Source organism: Panulirus ornatus, chromosome 48 (genome assembly GCF_036320965.1).
Source record: "Panulirus ornatus isolate Po-2019 chromosome 48, ASM3632096v1, whole genome shotgun sequence".
Taxonomy (NCBI): domain Eukaryota; kingdom Metazoa; phylum Arthropoda; class Malacostraca; order Decapoda; family Palinuridae; genus Panulirus; species Panulirus ornatus.
Window position 1 is genome coordinate 11,328,390 of NC_092271.1, and position 21,247 is coordinate 11,349,636.

A 21,247-nucleotide genomic window follows, 5' to 3' on the forward strand; every position below is an offset into this window, starting at 1 on the left:
TAGTCTATTTGCAGATTTGCTGTAGTTAGAAGTTGTTTCAAGGATTTGTGGAAAGTTTCAAGGATTCTGCTTTGACTCAGGTTGAAACAGTCAATTACTATGATAGAAGTCCATACCAGCTCATTGATTTAGCAGTCTAGTAAAATCCTTCCTTTATTGTATGAATGTGTAGTATGAGTAAGCAATGATAATCCCCACTGAATGCATCCCTGTTAAGCATAGCTTCATTTTAAAGTAGTTGAGTCAGTTACAATAGCACCAATTATTATTTTATATATTTTATTATACTTTGTCCCTGTCTCCCGCGTTAGTAAGGTAGTGCAAGGAAACAGAAGAAAAGAATGGCCCAACCCACCCACATACACATGTATATACATACACATCCACACATGCACATATACATACCTATACACTTCATCGTATACACATATATACATACACAGACATATACATATATACACATTTACAAAATTCATACTTGCTGCCTTTATTTATTCCCATTGCCACCCCACCACACATGAAATGGCAACCCCCTCCCCCCGCACGTGCAAAAGGTAGTGCTAGGAAAAGTCAACAAAGGCCACATTCATTCACACTCAGTCTCTAGCTGTCATGTATAATGCACCGAAACCACAGCTCCCTTTCCACATCCAGGCCCCACAAAACTTTCCAAGGTTTACCCCAGACGCTTCACATTCCCTGATTCAATCCACTGACAGCACGTTGACCCTGGTATACCACACTGTTCCAATTCACTTTATTCCTTGCACGCCTTTCACCCTCCTGCATGTTCAGGCCCCAATCGCTCAAAATCTTTTTCACTCCATCCTTCCACCTCTAGTTTGGTCTCCCACTTCTTGTTCCCTCCACCTCTGACACATATATCCTCTTTGTCAATCGTTCCTCACTCATTCTCTCCATGTGACCAAACCATTTCAATACACTCTCTTCTGCTCTCTCAACACACTCTTTATCACCACATATCTCTCTTACTCTTTCATTACTTTCTCAATCAAACCACCTCACACCACATATTGTCCTCAAACATCTCATTTCCAACACATCCACCATCCTCCGCACAACCCTATCTATAGCCCATGCCTCACAACCATATAACATTGTTGGAACCACTATTCCTTCAAACATACCCTTTTTTGTTTTCCAAGATAATGCTCTTGCCTTCCACACATTTTTCAATGCTTCCAGAACTTTCACACCCTCCCCCACCCTGTGACTCACTTCCACTTCCATGGTTCCATCTGCTGCCAAATCCACTCTGAGATATCTAAAACACTTCACTTCCTCCAGTTTTTCTCCATTCAAACTTACCTCCCAATTGACTTGTTCCTCAACCTTACTGTACCTAATAACCTTGCTTTTATTCACATTTACTCTCAGCTTTCTTCTTTCACACACTTTACCAAACTCAGTCACCAGCTTCTGCAATTTCTCACCCAAATCAATCACCAGCGCAGTATCATCAGCGAACAACAACTGACTCACTTCTCAAGCCCTTTCATCCACAACAGACTGCATATTTGCCCCTCTCTCCAAAACTCTTGCATTCACCTCCCTAACAACCCCATCCATAAACAAAATAAACAACCATGGAGACATCACACACCCCTGCTGCAAACCGACATTCGCTGAGAACCAGTTATTTTCCTCTCTTCCTACTCGTACACATGCCTTACATCCTCGATAAAAACTTTTCACTGCTTCTAGCAACTTGCCTCCCACACCATATACTCTTAATACCTTCCACAGAGCATCTCTGTCAACTCTATCATATGCCTTCTCCTGATCCATAAATGCTACATACAAATCCATTTGCTTTTCTAAGTATTCCTCACATACATTCATCAAAGCAAACACCTGATCCACACATCCTCTACTACTTCTGAAACCACACTGCTCTGATATAATATAATTACTTAACATTGGTTACCTCTGTTTCTTAAATGACTAACTAGTGATGAATGGAAGGCTGAAAGTGTTGAGTTTACATCATTAAGAGGAGAGTATGCTGTATCATGAATGAATTGAGAGCTTTTCTTGTTAATTATGCTGTACAAGTCATTCCCTTTTTAAAACAGCTCGTTATTATAAAAATTCATTGTCTTCTCAATTAATCTGGGTTCTGATATTACTGGAAATTTAGATGAAGTTCCAATTTTGGGGCATCATAGAAATAACTCATGTATTTGAAAGAAACATGTATCAATATACTCCAATATCGATACTTTGTAGATGTCATTTGAATGAGAGTGTAATTTGTGAATAAGAGCAAGGTTATTAGGTACAGTAGGGTTGAGGGTCAAGTCAATTGGGAGGTGAGTTTGAATGGAGAAAAACTGGAGGAAGTGAAGTGTTTTAGATATCTGGGAGTGGATCTGGCAGCGGATGGAACCATGGAAGCGGAAGTGGATCATAGGGTGGGGGAGGGGGCGAAAATTCTGGGAGCCTTGAAGAATGTGTGGAAGTCGAGAACATTATCTCGGAAAGCAAAAATGGGTATGTTTGAAGGAATAGTGGTTCCAACAATGTTGTATGGTTGCGAGGCGTGGGCTATGGATAGAGTTGTGCGCAGGAGGATGGATGTGCTGGAAATGAGATGTTTGAGGACAATGTGTGGTGTGAGGTGGTTTGATCGAGTAAGTAACGTAAGGGTAAGAGAGATGTGTGGTAATAAAAAGAGCGTGGTTGAGAGAGCAGAAGAGGGTGTTTTGAAATGGTTTGGGCACATGGAGAGAATGAGTGAGGAAAGATTGACCAAGAGGATATATGTGTCGGAGGTGGAGGGAACGAGGAGAAGAGGGAGACCAAATTGGAGGTGGAAAGATGGAGTGAAAAAGATTTTGTGTGATCGGGGCCTGAACATGCAGGAGGGTGAAAGGAGGGCAAGGAATAGAGTGAATTGGAGCGATGTGGTATACCGGGGTTGACGTGCTGTCAGTGGATTGAATCGGGGCATGTGAAGCGTCTGGGGTAAACCATGGAAAGCTGTGTAGGTATGTATATTTGCGTGTGTGGACGTATGTATATACATGTGTATGGGGGTGGGTTGGGCCATTTTATACCATAAATGATAAGTGATGATGTAAAAAGCTATGAAGATCAGGGAAAATATGGGGTAAGAGAAATTGAAAAACTAATCGAAAACAACAGAACCAATGAAAACCTCACTTAACTTAAACCGAAAGGCCAATATTCATCTTAAATTTCATTACTACCCTTGATATTTATTAACAACATTGTTTTCATGTTGTTTTCACCATATTGGTTGCATGTAGGGTGAGAAAGTAACCATATTTAGCAATAGCTGGTAACGTTACAGTCATCAAATAAACCTCCAATCAACTGAATGCAAATAGCTTCGTATCACATTTTTCAAATAACATAGACAAGGAGGTAGATTTAGGTTGCTAGGGGAGTTTTGTAACATATTTATAGGTAAGGTAGATTTCTAATAGTTCCACTTACTTTAATCCCACATTTTCCCTTTTCATCATAGCCATTCCCACCATTGCTTATCAATTATAGCAAGAGAAAAAGAATTACGCTTTAAGTCACATTTTCCTGGTCTAAATCACATATTCCATGGTTAAGAAGTTCTTTGATATTCATTTCTGCTAAATCCAAAATTTTTATATGTAATGCTTCTAAACTGGAACAGTTTAAATGGGGAATGCTTTGAGGAGTATCTTATTCTGATGATATTCTATAGTACGATCACAGTGTCTCTAATGTTCCCAAGTTGTTCTGTTTTTATATTCATGTGTCCAGATTTTATGTAAGAAGATTATGCTTATCTTAATGTTTTGATATTTTCTGTTACTTGCCTCCTACATGTATCTAGAATTATAAGATTTGGTAATTTTTGTCATTGTTTTGATATTATCTCTTAAAGGACCAAGTCCATATGTATGTATCTAAGTTCATATTGTGAGGACCAAACCTGTATTTGTATCAGTTGCCTCTCCCCTCCCTCATTCAAATTGAAAGGCATGGTTTACAGTATGACGAATTGTCTAATGTCTGAAGCAACAGTAATAGTATTGGAAAAAAATTTGAAAGTTTCAGTAACCTATATCAAACAATGAGGAAATATGTCTGATCCTGTGTGGACTACCCATATTTGTACAGATTACTTCTTCCTACAGCCATTCAAATTTTGATTGCTCTTGATAATACCCAAATTTTACGTCAGCAAATCACACCTCTGCTAGAGGTCGCTTTCCCATGAGATACGCTTTGCCGCTTCACGCCACCAGTTGCTGTGCTTCCTTCACGCCGTCCAGACGGTTTTCTGCAGCTGTGAGCTTGGCAGCCTTCTTCCCGTGATCCCTCTAGAGCGGAAAGGCTTTGCTACAGCCTGTGACCCAGTTTTGGGCTGGCTGCAACACCACCCGTGATCCGTTTAGGAGCTGGGAGGGAAGTGCATTGTTGATGCACTTGTGGAGTTGATGACTCTCGCACTGACCTGCACCGCCGCCTTGCTATCGCCGCTGCCATGTCGGATGTCCCGGGCAGTTCCACCAGCATATGGAGGTCGAGTAAGGAGGGCGATTCTGAACATGCCAGGCATGTGAGGAAAGGCTCCTCGCATAGGACTAGCTCCAGGAGCAGCCCTTCTCAGCGGGAGGCTCTTCAGGGCAGTAACAATAGGCCCCATGGTCACGTTACTGGTGATGGCGGTGACTCTGCTTCCCAGCACACATGTTCCTTGCCTTCTACCTCACGGGATGAGGCATCTGCGCCGCCCTGGAACATGGTGATGGACGCTTTGGCTGCTTTACGTGGTGATGTGGAGAAATTGAAGGAGGAAAGGAACTTAGGCCCCAGTCGGGGGGCTGATGATGCCACAGCGGCCGCCGATGTAAACATTGGCCTTTCTAGCCAGGTGGTGCCTCCCTCGCGCTCGCCCACGGGTTTTCGGGCTTTACTCCAGCTGAGCATTACCTTTCCAGTGATGATTGTGTCTCTCAGAATGACGGGCGGCCTGACAGTGTTCTCCTGCAGTGCACCAGGGCTTATGGTCCTGTGGATGAGGTGTCTGATGGCAGTGACCAGCATGTTGCCAATATGGTTAACCATGTATTTGCTCACGTCTTGCGAGAGGAGGATTATAAGGAGATTTTGGAGGACGCTGCAGCCAAGAGGCCAGATAACTGTCATGCCTTAGTGCCCGTGGATTGCAACTTGCAAGTTTTAGATGCACTGAAGACTGATGCCAAAAAGGCAGACTTCCGTTTGAAGGATGTTGGGAAAGACATAATTACGGCTGCCACAATTTTGACTAAGTCACTCACAGTGCTTGACGAGATCGCCCAGACTAGCCAACCAGATGTTGCCCAGGAAGTGGGCATGCTTAATGGTGCCCTGGTAATCCTGGGTCATGCTAATCACAAGAATAATCTGGGTCGCCAGTTCATCATCAAGCGTGAAATTAACCACAAGTATGCTCACCTCTGTTCAGACAAGGTGCCCATGACTCATCTTCTGTTTGGGGATGATGTCTCACTTTCAGCCAACCACATTGAAGAGTCTGAAAAGTTAAGGAGTAAGATTGCTCCAAGGAAACCGCTCTCTACCTCGAAGTTTGGTCCTGGCAAGTTTAGGGGCTCTTCTGGGAGACTGCCATACAGGGGTTTTATGGCCAGGTTTCATCCATATGGCCAACGCACGCATGGTCCCCGGAGTGAGCACCGGCAATCCTTCTCACGGAAGAGTCCTGAGACAAAAAACTCCTGAGGCCGGGGTCACAATCCCCAGCAGTAACTGAGGTGAGTCATCCTTTTCAAGCTGGCAGACTTCACTATTTTGTACATGAGTGGCATGCTATTACCAGTGATCCAAATATTTTAGATATTGTTCAGCATTGCCATTTAGATATTGATGTTGCTAACATTGGTCCTTTATTTGCTGAAGAAATTGAATATGTGTTTAATGTCGAAGAAAAGGAAATTGTTTGCCAGGAAATTGTACAGCTTTTGAGTCTGGGGGTTATCAAGGAGACCCAGAGACAGGAGGGGCAGATTCTTTCCCCTATTTTCTTAAGACGGAAGAAGGATGGTGGGTTTACGATGATCCTTAACCTGGAAAAATTTAGAGTACAAACACTTCAAGATGGAAAATTTTGAGCTGGCGATTCATCTTGTTAACAGCGGTGTCTTCATGGCCTCTGTCAATATGCGGCATGCCTGTTATTCTGTTAAGATAGCTGAGGAGCAACAATGCTTTCTGTGTTTCAAGTGGCAAGGAAAAATTTATCAATTCACGTGTCTCCCTAATAGGGTTGTGGATGGTCCCCGTCTGTTCACTAAATTAATGAAACCTGTTTTTGCTCTACTTAGAGAGAAGGGACATATCATCACGAGTTTCATTGATGATACTCTTATTTGTCACTGCACTTTTGATGGATGTTGTGAGAGTGTGCGTGCCACTGTTGACTTGCTCAAGAAGTTAGGTTTCTGTATTAACAAAAGCAAATCTGTCTTGGTCCCCACTAAGCGCTTGGAGTATTTGGGGAACATTATAGATTCTGAGACTATGACAGTAAAATTACCTGATCGTAGGATACACAAGATACTACAATGCTGTGAGGTATTGTTACATAGTGACAGAGACAAAATTCGGAATGTGGCCAGAGTTGTTGGGTTATTAGTTGCAGCCGTTCCAGCAGCGGAGATGGGGAAACTGCATTACAGGCGGTTAGAATGTGCTAAGATTGCTGCGTTAAGAGTCGCAAAAGGTAACTTTGACAAGTGGATGGTGGTCACTCATGAGATGAGATTGGACTTGCTTTGGTGGGTATCTCACATTGCATTGCAAAACAGACAGATTTTCGGAAGGGTACAGAATTGGATCTGTATACTGATGCATCAAATTTAGGTTGGGGTGGCCACCTCAATCAACAAAAAGTTAATGGGAGATGGTCATTATCAGAATCTGCCTTGCACATTAATGCAAAGGAACTCAAAGCCATCTCCCTGGTAGTGCGCTCATTTGCATCTCTTCTCAAAGGACAACATGTTCGGGTGTTTTGTGATAACACGACAGCGGTGACCTATGTCAATGAAATGGGCGGCACACGGTCCTCACTGTGTAATGACAATTGCCGTGACCTTTGGGAGTGGTGTGCGGTGAATGATATCTGGCTTACCTGCTCTCATGTACCGGGTAAAGTCAATCTCATGGCAGACGCTGCATCTCAGACATTCAATGACAGGCATGAGTGGAAATTGAATGAAGAACTCTTTAGGGCCCTCTCTGAAGTATTTGGAGTTCCGAGCATTGATCTCTTTGCTTCTAGACTGAATGCTCAAGTGACTCATTTCTGCTCCTGGAAACCTGACCCAGATGCAGAACATTTTGATGCCTTTCCCATCTGCTGGTAGCAGTTGGAACTACTCTACCTTTTCCCACCCTTTGCGCTGATTCCAGGTGCCTACATAAAATTCGAGCAGGGTCAGCGAAGGGGTGGATGGTATTGCCTCTCTGGCCGTCCCAGCCCTGGATGGGGACTCAACTCACTTGCTGGTCAAGGAACCACGGCTGATTCCGAGGGGGGCACACTTCTTGCGTCACCCATCGACGGAGGAGGAACACCCCATTCTCCGACACACCCGACTGATGGCTTGCCTCTTATTCGGCAACGTCTGCGAGACAGAGGCATTTCTCAGGCAGGTACGGACATCATCCTTGCCTCCTGGAGACCTGCGACTGCGAGGCAGTACCAGCCACATATTAACAGGTGGTTACAGTTTTGTGGTAGCCGGAACATCGATCCCTTTGCTCCCACTGTAACTAATATTGTGACTTTTCTGTCTGTCACTGTCCACAGAGGTGTTAGTTATACTTCAATCAACACTGCCAGGGGTGCACTCTCCTCCCTGGGGATTACTGTGGATGGTTGCAGTGCAGGCAGCCATCCTCTTGTCACCAGATTCTTAAAGGGAGTTTTTAACTTGCGGCCGTCTGTCCCTAGGTATACAAGAACTTGGGATGTTCAGCAGGTGCTACAGCATCTGCGTGCCATGGATCCTTTGTCCTCCCTCTCTTTAAAGGATTTAACACTGAAGCTTGTGATGTTGATGGCACTTACGCAGGCTGCCAGAATACAAACTTTGCATTGTTTGTTGCTGAAGAGTATTAGTTTTGGGCAGGATTCTGTTTGTATTTGGTTAGGGGAAACTATTAAACAGTGCAGGCCAAAGTTCAATGTGCTGTTTGTGACCTTTAAAGCATATTCTACTGACATTAGATTGTGTGTGTGTGAAACTCTGAAAATGTGTATTGCTAGGACAGAGGCGTTCAGAAATTCTGCACATCAGGAGAATGGGAAGTTACTCCTAAGTTTTATCAAGCCCCACAAGCATGTAACGAGGGATACTGTTGCAAGGTGGATTCGAACAGTGCTTTCTCTGTCGGGCATAGACTCCAGCCAGTATTCAGCGGGCAGTGTTTGGCCTGCAGTTGCATCGAAAGCCAAAGCCATGGCTCTACCGATTGGACACATCATGGCAAGGGCTGGGTGGTCCAGGGCTGCCACTTTTGCCAAGTTTTATGACAAGGAGATTGTCCCAAGTCACGATCCTTTCCAAGATGCTGTCCTTCAATAGTCTGTTCATTTTGTTTGCATAGGAGATGTTGTCTCTTGTCACCTGGTCCATGGCTATGTAAATTTCTTACTATATTGCAGTTGGTTACTGCTTGTATCATTTCTCCTCTCTACATGTCTACAGTACGACACCCACATGGCTTCAAAACCTCATGGGAAAGCGACCTCTAGCAGAGGTGTGATTTGCTGACGAAAAATTGATGAAGTACATGAGACTTACCGTAGGTCAGTTGAAATGTGCTTCGAATTTTATGAAGCAAATCATCTCTGCTAGAAGGGAGCTTTCACGTGCCCACCTCTCCCACCCTACGCTCTGTAGCATCTTGTGGCTTACATATTTCTAGCAGTGCAAAATGTTCAGTTACTTTCATGTGGTTGGTCGTACTCTTTAAAGTCTGGTGGTGTGAAGCGGCAAAGCGTATCTCATGTGAAAGCTCCCTTCTAGCAGAGGTGATTTGCTTCATAAAATTCGAAGCACATTTCAACTGACCTATGGTAAGTCTCATGTACTTCATTAATTTTCAGGATAGATTAAAGAAAGTAGCAGTGGACGTTAGAGGATTAAGAACCCTTTTTAACATTATACGAAGAGAATAATGAATCGATGATTATGCTTTTGCATAATCATCTTCATGAAACCATCATATGATTACTGTATTTTCAGTGCTGCTCATCGTTGCTGGGATGTCAATGAGTGTGATGAGGGTAATGCTGGCTGTGCCCAGGACTGCTTCAACAGTATAGGATCTTACTATTGTGGCTGCTCACAGAATTTTGTCCTGAATGATGATCAGCACTCCTGTGACCGTGAGTTGTTAGAATATTTCATCCTGTCTTTTCATGCCAAAATTGACCTCTTAGTAATCTTGTATGGAGCTTTCAGCTAATACCTAGATAATTTCTTCTTCATTTTGAAATTGTGATACTTTCTGGCACTTGGATAATACATATTGGTTTGTTCATTCCTGTATGATGTAGAATCATCTGTGGCCAGGAAGTTATGACCTAAGGTTTATTACTCCTTCAGCATGGGGCCATTTCAGAAAATGCACAATAAGTGACTATCAAGGACTGTCTTTACCCATACAATGAGTCCTTAGTTTATATTTCATGCACAACTGCAGTATTTTTATATTTCATTAACAACTGCAGTATTTTTATATTTCATTAACAACTACAGTATGAATGTTGTCAATAGAATATTTTTATCAGTGATTTCCATTATAAACAATTACTTTTTTGTCTGTTCTTTCACTTTCTTGCCCCAGTGTTAGATTGTGTCAGTAAAGCCCATTACTCGATCCAAACTCTGAACTTTTCAAAATTTCTTCTTCACACCTACTTAGCTGAAAATCACTTGGACCATAAATTTTTCATTGTCAGCCTTTTACAAATCCATAACTTACTTCTTCCCTTACTATACTATTTTCCCTTTCGCTATTCACTTTTTTCTCAAAATAAGGCTATACTATAAAGTATAAAACATTTTATCATGAGAAAAGCCATATAACAGATTTGGTTCTTTGTCATAGGCACAACTATTTTTTTCGTAGATAAGCCAGTGTTCTGCCCTGTAATAGTGGCACCTTTGCATGGTGAGATGATGTGTTCAAGGGATCTGGTTGGAGGGGCCTATCCCATGGGCACTACCTGCACCTTCACATGCTCCAGGGGTTCAGCACTTCATGGCAGTGCCAATACAACTTGCCTTCAAAGTGGAATATGGTCATCAAATCCAGTAACATGTCAGGGTAAATGTGCAGGAGGGTAGCAGAAATGTGATCCACTAGTATTGCTATCAATGTTATTAAGATTTATTGATAAACTGTTTGATTTTAAGTTCATTGGTTTTGAATCTGTGGTTTATTCCTAAGTTTTGCATTTCATCTCATTTGTGTGGATTTATAATGATATATGATTTATGATATACTTGGAAATAATACCCTTATGTCTCAAGTAATGAGTTTTCTTTATTATGGCATAGCTGTGAAGTGCTCTGTGCTAGCAGAGGTTGATCATGGTAGGGTTTCACCAAAGAGGTGTGTTCGACGTACATCAGGTGTAGGCCAACACTGTTACTTATCATGCCTACCTGGTTATCGTGTGGTTGGTAACCCAGTTCGGACATGTCAGCCAAGGGGTTTGTGGTCACCAGAGGCTTCCAGCCCATATTGTGAGAAAGGTGAGCATAAAGAAATTGGGATGTTTGAGTATACCACCCATGTCATATGACAATGTGGTTACAGTCCTGGAGACCTGTCATTATAGGAGGATGTCGTGATATCAAGCATTGAAAGAATCCTTGTTATAATTAGGGTTATGTTCCTGACCCAAAATATGCCCTTTACCTAATGTATACTTAATTGTGGGGAGGGGTATGCTGATTTGGAAAAAAAATAAGGTACTAAGTAGGCCATTGTAAAAGTAAGGGAAGAACTCTTAAAAGTCAAATGCCAAGTACTTATGTAAACCTTACCTGGCTAATAATAGGGAGAGCTATGCTGATGTGGGAAAATGTCAGTCATTGTAAAAGTAAGGGAAACTTTTAAAACTCAGCAAGTGTATAAACATCTTATTAGCAGAGACTGGGGAAGGCTGATGTTTGTTAAGATCCTTGCTGTTTAATGTATTAGAGGCATTCCTGAAAAGTTTTTCTCAAGTGAAACTAAACAAAGTCAACTTTACCACATGATGGGGTTATATTCCTAGGGAATATTTTTTAGACAGATTTTCTCATGTAAGCTTCTGTATGTTAGTTAAAAACATTAAAATTTTTTTTATTATTATTATTATTTTGCTTTGTCGCTGTCTCCCGCATTTGTGAGGTAGCGCAAGGAAACCGGCGAAAGAAAATGGCCCAGCCCACCCCCATACACAATGTACACACACACACACGCCCACACACGCAAATATACATACCTATACATCCCAATGTACACATATATATACACACACAGACACATACATATATACCCATGCACACAATTTACACTGCCCCTATTCATTCCCATTGCCACCTCGCCACACATGGAATACCATCCCCCTCCCCCCTCATGTGTTCGAGGTAGCACTAGGAAAAGACAACGAAGGCCCCATTCGTTCACACTCAGTCTCCAGCTGTCACGCAGTAATGCCCGAAACCACAGCTCCCTTTCCACATCCAGGCCCCACACAACTTTCCATGGTTTACCCCAGACGCTTCACATGCCCTGATTCAATCCACTGACAGCACGTCAACCCCGGTATACCACATCGATCCAATTCACTCTATTCCTTGCCCTCCTTTCACCCTCCTGCATGTTCAGGCCCTGATCACACAAAATCTTTTTCACTCCATCTTTCCACCTCCAATTTGGTTTCCCACTTCTCCTCATTCCCTCCACCTCCGACACATATATCTCTTGGTCAATCTTTCCTCACTCATTCTCTCTATGTGCCCAAACCATTTCAAAACACCCTCTTCTGCTCTCTCAACCACGCTCTTTTTATTTCCACACATCTCTCTTACCCTTACATTACTTACTCGATCAAACCACCTCACACCACACATTGTCCTCAAACATCTCATTTCCAGCACATCCACCCTTCTGCGCACAACTCTATCCATAGCCCACACCTCGCATCCATACAACATTGTTGGAATTTTTATATTTTTATATTATGGAAAAATAGAGCACTTCACTACTGTCAGTAGGACTTAAACCACTCTTGTTAAATTAGCATGGCCAGTTTTACATCAAAAGTGATAATTTTTCATGTCACAGCTTACTCATTTTGACAGGGTTAAAATCCATTTTTTCCACAAGAAATTCTTTGATAACTAAGTTCTAACACTGCAGGTGTTGCTTATTTATATTAGATCTTGATACATGGACAGACAAATCCTTGGAAGATTATTTAAGTAGAAAGGAGTAAAGGATACATATCAGAGGAACCTTCTCAAAATGATTTGAGATCACCAACATAATGTCTTAAGGATAGTTTCTAGGACCACTACCCTTCTTGATCTATGTAAATGGCTTACCAGAATGTATGGACTCCAGTATGAATATGTTTGCAAATGATCCGAAGGTCATGAAGGAAGTAAAAAGCAAGGAGAATTCTTTTAACTTTTAAGGGAAAATTGACAACTTCAAAGTTGGATTGATACATGGTTGATAAAGTTTGACTCAAGTAAATGTAAATCAGTATCAGAGGATATGTTGCAGTGAAAAAAGGCCTGGAGGGAGCTGTTTGTGAGACAGACTTTGGAATCAACATTTTCCTAAACCTGTTGCTAAGAAAATATTAGCATTGCATTCATGTGGAAGGAAATAATCTGCAAATGGTTCATATAGGGGCAAAACAAGAATGTGCCTCTCAAGTTTGGTCAGATTACCTAAAGAAGTACAAAAGCTGATAGAAAAGGTCCAGAGGAGAATAACATAGATGATAACAGAAATGAGAGGTGAGTTATGGGGAAACGCTAGGGACATAAAATTTACCTACATTTTAAGAGAGAAGAGTCTGGGTGGACATAAACACTATTTGTACGTTATAAAACAGATCAAACATTTAGACAGTGGACATTTCTTCGAGAGATAGAAGAACCAGATAACATGATATGAAATTAAGCAAGATACTTGTTCATAAGAGACGAGGAAGTGCTTTTATAGTAGTATAAGACCGGTGGAGGAGCAGAATTAAATGACTAAGGACATGGTTAATGCAGACTGCACACAAAAAATGTAGAATTTGTATAATGATAAAGAATATTCTCACAAGTTTGAAACTCCCTCACCATAAAGATAGGTAATTACTCAGTATAAGTGCTAGACAAGCTTGGATGGTGGTAGGTGCTAGGGTCTTGTTGCACTTGGCTGATGATAATCTTTAACTGTTGTCTGTGAATGATTGTGTTAATTGAAGTACATCCATACACCAATTTGTGAATTACATACCTTCCTAAACACCCATTCAAAAAAACAAAATTTCATAAATCATTCCCACATATCCAGTGATTTCCATGATGAAATGGAAGGTACATTCCTTCTGGAGAGATCTTTTTCAGAATGTAATAAATGTCACTGGAAGCCTAATGAAAGAACAGACTTACATGATAGGAAACACAAAATACACAAAAACACAAAATACATCCATCTAGCAGACCTCCAGTGGGCAGATGTACCATGGCATATATTCTTGGGGGGTTAAGGGTATAGGGGGTTGGAACCACCAACCCCCCATCCCAACACCACCCCATTCCCTAGGAACGTTACCTCTAACCTCAACCCCACTCCACCTGACTGGGCATCCTAGGAGTTTTGGTCACATATATACAGATATATATAGATAAGTAAGTAGTGACATATGTACATGCTAACCCAATCATATTAAGATTACATTTATTGATTGACAGAATTACAAAATAGAGCTCAGTACTGATATTAATAGGATTTCATCCTCTGATTGATCCATTGTACATTGACTAATATATTTTTTTTTTATTATACTTTGTCGCTGTCTCCCGCATTAGTGAAGTAGTGCAAAGAAATAGACGAAAGAATGCCCCAACCCACTCACATACACATGTATATACATACACGTCCACACACGCACATATACATGCCTATATATCTCAATGTATACATATATATATACACACACAGACTTATGCATATATACACATGTACATAATTCATACTGTCTGCCCTTATTCATTCCCGTCACCATCCCGCCACACATGAAATGACAACCCCCTCCCCCCCACATGTGCGCGAGGTAACGCCACGAAAAGACAGTTTCCTCCAGTTTCTCTCCATTCAAACTTACCTCCCTATTGACTTGTCCCTCAACCCTACTGTACCTAATAAACTTGCTCTTATTCACATTTACTCTCAGCTTTCTTCTTTCACACACACTTTACCAAACTCAGTCACCAGCTTCTGCAGTTTCTTACATGAATCAGCCACCAGTGCTGTATCATCAGCGAACAACAAGTGACTTACTTCCCAAGCTCTCTCCTCCACAACAGACTGCATACTTGCCCCTCTTTCTAATACTCTAGCATTCTCCTCCCTAACAACCAACCCCATCCTTAAACAAATTAAACAACCATGGAGACATCACACACCCCTGTCGCAAACCAACATTCACTGAGAACCAATCACTTTCCTCTCTTCCTACTCGTACATACGCCTTACATCCTCGATAAAAACTTTTCACTGCTTCTAGCGAGTTGCCTCCCACACCATATATTCTTAATACCTACCACAGAGCATCTCTGTCAATTCTATCATATGCCTTCTCCAGATCCATATATGCTACATACAAATCCATTTGCTTTTCTAAGTATTTCTCACATACATTCTTCAAAGCAAACACCTGATCCACACATCCTCTACCACTTCTGAAACCACACTGCTCTTCACCAGTCTGATGCTCTGTACATGCCTTCACCCTCTCAACCAATACCCTCCCATGTAATTTACCAGGAATACTCAACAAACTTATGCCTCAGTAATTTGAGCGCTTGCTTTTATCCCCTTTGCCTTTGTACAATGGCACTATGCATGCATTTCGCCAATCATCAGGCACCTCACCATCAGTCATACATACATTAACCTTACCTACCAGTCAGCAATACAGTCACCCCTTTTTTTTTTATAAGTTCCACTGCAATACCATACAGACCTGCTGCCTTGCTGACTTTCATCTTCTGCAAAGATTTTACTACCTCTTCTCTGTTTACCAAATCATGCTCCCTAACCCTCTCACTTTGCACACCACCTCGACCAAAACACCCTATATCTGCCACTCTCTCATCAAACACATTCAACAGACCTTCAAAATACTCACTCCATCTTCTCACATCACCACTACTTGTTATCACCTCCCCATTATCCCTCTTCACTGATGTTCCCATTTGTTCCCTTGTCTTATGCACTTTATTTACCTCCTTCCAAAACATCTTTTTATTCTCCCTAAAATTTAATGATACTCTCTCACCCCAACTATCATTTGCCCTCTTTTTCACCTTCCCAGTCATTTGCATTATTTCCCTGCAAAAATCGTCCAAATGCCTCTCTCTTCTCTTTCACTAACAATCTTACTTCTTCATCCCACCACTCACTACCCTTTCTAATCTGCCCACCTCCCACGCTTCTCATGCCACAAGCATCTTTTGCGCATGCCATCACTGCTTCCCTGAATACATTCCATTCCTCCCCCACTCCCCTTATGTCCTTTGTTCTCACCATTTTTCATTCTGTACTGTCTCTCCTGGTACTTCCTCACACAAGTCTCCTTCCCAAGCTCACTTACTCTCACCATGCTCTTCACCCCAACATTCTCTCTTCTTTTCTGAAACCTCTACATATCTTCACCTTCACCTCCACAAGATTATGATCAGACAATACTTCAGTTGCACCTCTCAGCACATTTACATCCAAAAGTCTCTCTTTCGTGCACCTATCAATTAACACATAATCCAATAATGCTCTCTGGCCAACTCTCCTACTTACATAAGTATACTTATGTATATCTCTCTTATTAAACCAGGTATTCCCAATCACCAGTCCTTTTTCAGCACATAAATCTACAAGTTGTTCACCATTTCCATTTACAGCACTGAACACCCCATGTACACCAATTATTCCCTCAACTGCCACATTACTCACCTTTGCATTTAAATCACGCATCACTATAACCTGATCTCGTGCATCAAAACTACTAACACACTCACTCAGGTGCTCTCAAAACACTTGCCCCTTATGATCTTTCTTCTCATGCCCAGGTGCATATGTGCCAATAATCACCCATCTCTCTCCATCCACTTTCAGTTTTACCCATATTAATCTAGAGTTTACTTTCTTACATGCTATCACATACTCCCACCACTCCTGTTTCAGGAGTAGTGCTACTCCTTCCCTTGCTCTTGTCCTCTCACTAACCCCTGACTTTATTACCAAGACGTCCCAAACCACTCTTCCCCTTTACCCTTGAGCTTCATTTCACTCATAGCCAAAACATCCAGGCTCCTTTCCTCAAACATACAGCTCTCTCTCAATTTTTCTCATCTTGGTTACAATCACACACACTTAGACACCGCAATCTGAGCCTTTTACAAAGTTAGAATACAAGGAGGGGAGGGTTTCTAGCCCCCACTCCCGTCCCCTTTAGTCGCCTTCTATGACATGTGAGGAATGTGCGGGAAGTATTCTTTCTCCCCTATCCCCAGGGATAGTTTATGTATTTTTTTTACAGACACAAACACCAGGTGCTGGGGGCTTATTTACTTAGAAGGGTTACAGGATGGTTTTAAATGAGAAAAACTTTGTAAAAATGCACTGCAAAATTTGTAATTGTGAATTTTTTTTGCAAATCAAGCTCATTTCTTTCCATTCATATCTGCAGTTTGTTGATAGGTTAGGGATGGGTTTATAATACTCCATATGCTCTAAACTCTGCTGATAACCATACCTAGCAAAAATTATTAATTGTCAATACCCGCTGTCACTTTCCTAGTTACTAGAGACACCATATTCCTTCTTCCCTTCCTCAGTGCCCCTCTACTTTGGTTCCCTATCTTTTCTTCCTGAAAGTGTCACCCAAGTGATTTGCTAGCTTCTCCCTTTTCTTCCTCATACATTTGTGGTGTATTTCATATTCCAAATGTTGTTACTGAGTGTTTAGTGAATTACATTGTTTCAGTAAAAATCTACACATAAATGTGTTTGATAATAAGTGTTGATACTTTTCCTTTATGTTACCTAGATTCCTTCTTTTTGAGTACATCAAGGGTGTAACTTGTTTATCTACTCATACTCCACTTTAGATATATGAATAAAGATTTATTTTACTCATGTATCATTAATTGTAGTCCCATCATCTACCTTCATCTCCCTACTTGTTTATGGTTGTATATGAGCTGATTACAGAGTTGCCAGTTGGGAGACTGTTTCCACTAAACCCAGCTCAAAACAGGTTATAAGTAGCCAAGGAGCAATATTTTTTTCTCTCTTTTTAAACAATACATGAACATCCAATGGCATTCATGATATCAGAGGATGATGGTAGTTGCAAGCTTTTAGATTTTTCCCATTCAAATTTTGTTACTTAGCATTTCAGTTTTTTCATACACATTTGCCATTCCATGTGTTAGTGGGGTAGCACCAGGTACAAACAAAGAAGTGGCCTTGTTCACTCCCATCAGCTCTCTAGCTGTCATGTATAATGCACTGAAGCCAGAGCCGCTATCCACAACTGGGCTCCATAACCTTTTTTCCTGGTTCCCTGACCATTTCATATGCCTTAGTTCAGCCCATTGACAGACCATTGTCCTGTGTAAATTACATAGCTCCAGTTGACATTATTCCATCCTCTTCTCCTTCAAACAGTCTTATGAATCACTGTAACAGAGAAGACTGAAAATTCAAAAGAGAGCAAATATGCAAGTAAAAGCAAAATGCTGTTTGATTCTTTCTTGACTATTTTGAGGGAAGGATTTGTGGGAGCACAGTTTCTGACCTAGCAGACTGTTGGTATTACTTTGGTTGTAATTATTCAATGGCATCCCACATTTCTCTTTGGAAGCAACTTTAAATGTTGAATGGAGTATGCTACCACTGGATATTGTGATTACATTGGATGAAATGTAATAGAGTTTACACAAATTGTTACCACAAATGACTTGTGTAATTTACTTTGGGGTGGCATTCTACACAAACAAGCAAAAATAATGTCATAGCACTGTAAAACATCACTTCCTCAACAAAAGAATTATGGCCTGAGTAAATGCATTACCCAGAAGGTTGTTTTTCAGACTGTTCATCATATCTCTCAAAAAAAGGAGTCAACCAATAGGGGAAGTATATGAACAGCTTAGAGATATTTTGAAAAAGTGTTGGAGGTTGATACACAGATAGAATATATACACCTAGGTAGCAATGTTTTTATGTCCTAAAATATATACACAGAGGTAGCAATGCTGTATATATACCAAATGACTACCGAGGATGATATTCTTGGGGTTTATAACATTCCTTGTTGCCAATATAACCACAAGATTGTGTGTTACAAGTACACATGGTATGTGATTTTCTTATATATTTTGTGCTGACTTATATTTGTTCTCAAAGGGTGAGGTGGCGAAGGCCCATCAAGCATTATATGATTGATTATGAGCACATGAAAGATATAAAGGTTATCCACCATTGGACAGTTTAGTAGTTCAACTGTTGCCACCCACTACAACAGAGCAGTGCATTAGGCTATGCTGAAATATCAGGTGAACTGTCTATGGCATATAAGTAAGTCATTGTTAGTCAGTGTATTTTGGCACCTTAAAGAATTATTTATCATTGCCTGCTGTGTTAACTCTTAGTCTGGAGGTGTATTTTTTATGTAAGAATGACATCATTCAGTGTGCGAGAGCCTGAAGTCATGTGTTACTTACATCTGTATGTGTGTTTTAGTTTTGGAGATACATGCAGTTAGATGTGTTTCATGATTACCATTTCTGAACTAGATGGCTTTTGTAGACAATTTATGCTCAATAGATTTGGAATATTGACAGGAAAAAAATTGCTTTCACAATTAGAGCTATTTTCTGGATATTGATTATTGAGTTGGTTACCTCTCTTGGTCATTATTTTCACACTTTAGTGGTTATAATGAAATAGCATAAGGCTATCCTTCATTTAAGATACAAGTTTACATCATAACAGTACTTGAGCATACATCATTTAATGAAATTAATCTCTCTTCCCATATTTGTAGATACACTGAAGCCATTCATTCAATGCCCAAGTGATGTGACAGTTGAATTGGCCCCTCATCAAAGCTCTGCCTATGTCAGGCTTCCACAGCCTAAAGCCAACGTAGACTGGTTCAGGTCAGTATAGGTGATGAAAGTGAAAAATAAGTCATTCTGTTTCTTGTGGTATTACCATATGAAGTAGCATTTATGTAGACCAAAGATATTTACTAGTGAGGGAAAAATGCTGATTGACTGCATTGACTTTATATGATGTTGACCGTAACTTTAGAAGCTAGAGAAAACTATTTGAAAATATCCATTATGTAAAAGGATATTTTGTAAGATATTCAGATTAGATACTGTAACACCAAATATAACTTGGTATATGTCTGTTTAATTATCTCTTTATACTGTACAAGGAGTGAGATCTATATTCATCGGGCCCTATCTCTTGAACTTGAGTAATTATCTGAGATTTCCTATTTGGAATTACCTGTTCCAATTTTACCATAAAGGAAGGGAGTTTTTGTCATGTAGGACCTCATCTCTTGAACATTCTCTGCTTTCATACAATTTTTTAAGCTTCTGTATACTATATGCATTTACTGTTTTCTCATTCAGTCTTTTTCATTCATCCAACAATCTCATACCGTGAAAGTATTTCTTACATATTGTTAAACAGATTTCTTGCTTAATTTCATTTTATGCCTTCTGTTTGTTGTGTACCTGAATCTTTCAGTGAACTGTTCATTGTATACATCATCACTCTGTCTTAGAACTTAGGGGTTGTGATCATTTTACCCCTCACTCTTCCATGGAGGGCAGATTTAGGGCCTCTAACTTTCCCTACCTTTTCCAACTTCCCACTTCTGCCCCTCTTAGTTGCCTTGTATGACATGCAGGGAATGAGTATGTAGTATTCTTTCTTTCCTATTTTTTTTTTTTTTTTTTTCCAAAAGAAGGAACAGAGAAGGGGGCCAGGTGAGGATGTTCCCTCAAAGGCCCAGTCCTCTGTTCTTAACGCTACCTCGCTATCGCGGGAAATGGCGAATAGTATGAAAAAAAAAAAAAAAATGTTGTGGTTCCGGCGCATTACACATGACAGCTAGAGACTTGAGTGTGAACGAATGTGGCCTTTGTTGTCTTTTCCTAGCCCTACCTCGTGCACGCGGGGGGAGGGGGGATGCCATTTCATGTGTGGCGAGGTGGCAACGGGAATAAATAAAGGCAGACAGTATGAATTATGTACATGTGTTTGTATGTATATATGTATATACATGTGTATGGGGGTGGGTTGGGCCATTTCTTTCGTCTGTTTCCTTGCGCTACCTCGCAAACGCGGGAGACAGCGACAAAGCAAAATAAATATAGAATAAATGTAGTATATATGTATATGTCTGTATATGTATATGTATGTATACATTGAAATGTATGGGTATGTATATGTGCGGGTGTGGGCGCTTATGTGTATACGTGTGTATGTAGGTGGGTTGGGCCACTCGTTCATCTGTTTCCTTGAGCTACCTCACTAACGCAGGAGAAAACGACAAAGTATAATGAAAAGAATATAATATGTTTATGGTTGAGAGAGCAGAAGAGGGTGTTTTGAAATGGTTTGGTCACATGGAGAGAATGAGTGAGGAAAGATTGACAAAGAGGATATATATTGTCAGAGGTGGAGGGAACAAGGAGAAGTAGGAGACCAAATTGGAGGTGGAAAGATGGAGTGAAAGATTTTGAGTGATTGGGGGATGAACATGCAGGAGGGTGAAAGGCGTGCAAGGAATAGAGTGAATTGGAATGATTTGGTATACCGGGGTCGACGTGCCGTCAGTGGATTGAACTAGGGCATGTGAAGCGTCTGGGGTAAACCATGGAAAGTTCTG

General features: G+C 40.9%; 2 protein-coding genes across 9 annotated transcripts in view; both read left to right on the forward strand.

Annotated features, from left to right (window-relative positions):
• LOC139764080 (uncharacterized) overlaps nucleotides 1-21,247 on the forward strand; it is a 671,778-nt gene that overhangs the window by 561,518 nt on the left and 89,013 nt on the right. For all 8 annotated transcript variants that reach the window (XM_071690559.1, XM_071690560.1, XM_071690558.1 and 5 more), the window contains 4 exons: nucleotides 9,288-9,430; nucleotides 10,177-10,374; nucleotides 10,608-10,805; nucleotides 19,382-19,496. In XM_071690559.1, the coding sequence (XP_071546660.1) occupies nucleotides 9,288-9,430; nucleotides 10,177-10,374; nucleotides 10,608-10,805; nucleotides 19,382-19,496 (654 nt within the window). The remainder of the gene's footprint in view (nucleotides 1-9,287; nucleotides 9,431-10,176; nucleotides 10,375-10,607; nucleotides 10,806-19,381; nucleotides 19,497-21,247) is intronic.
• LOC139764081 (uncharacterized) lies at nucleotides 4,535-7,524 on the forward strand. Its single transcript, XM_071690566.1, has one exon. It carries the CDS (start codon nucleotides 5,086-5,088, stop codon nucleotides 5,752-5,754), a length of 669 nt encoding a protein of 222 aa, XP_071546667.1. The 5' UTR covers nucleotides 4,535-5,085; the 3' UTR covers nucleotides 5,755-7,524.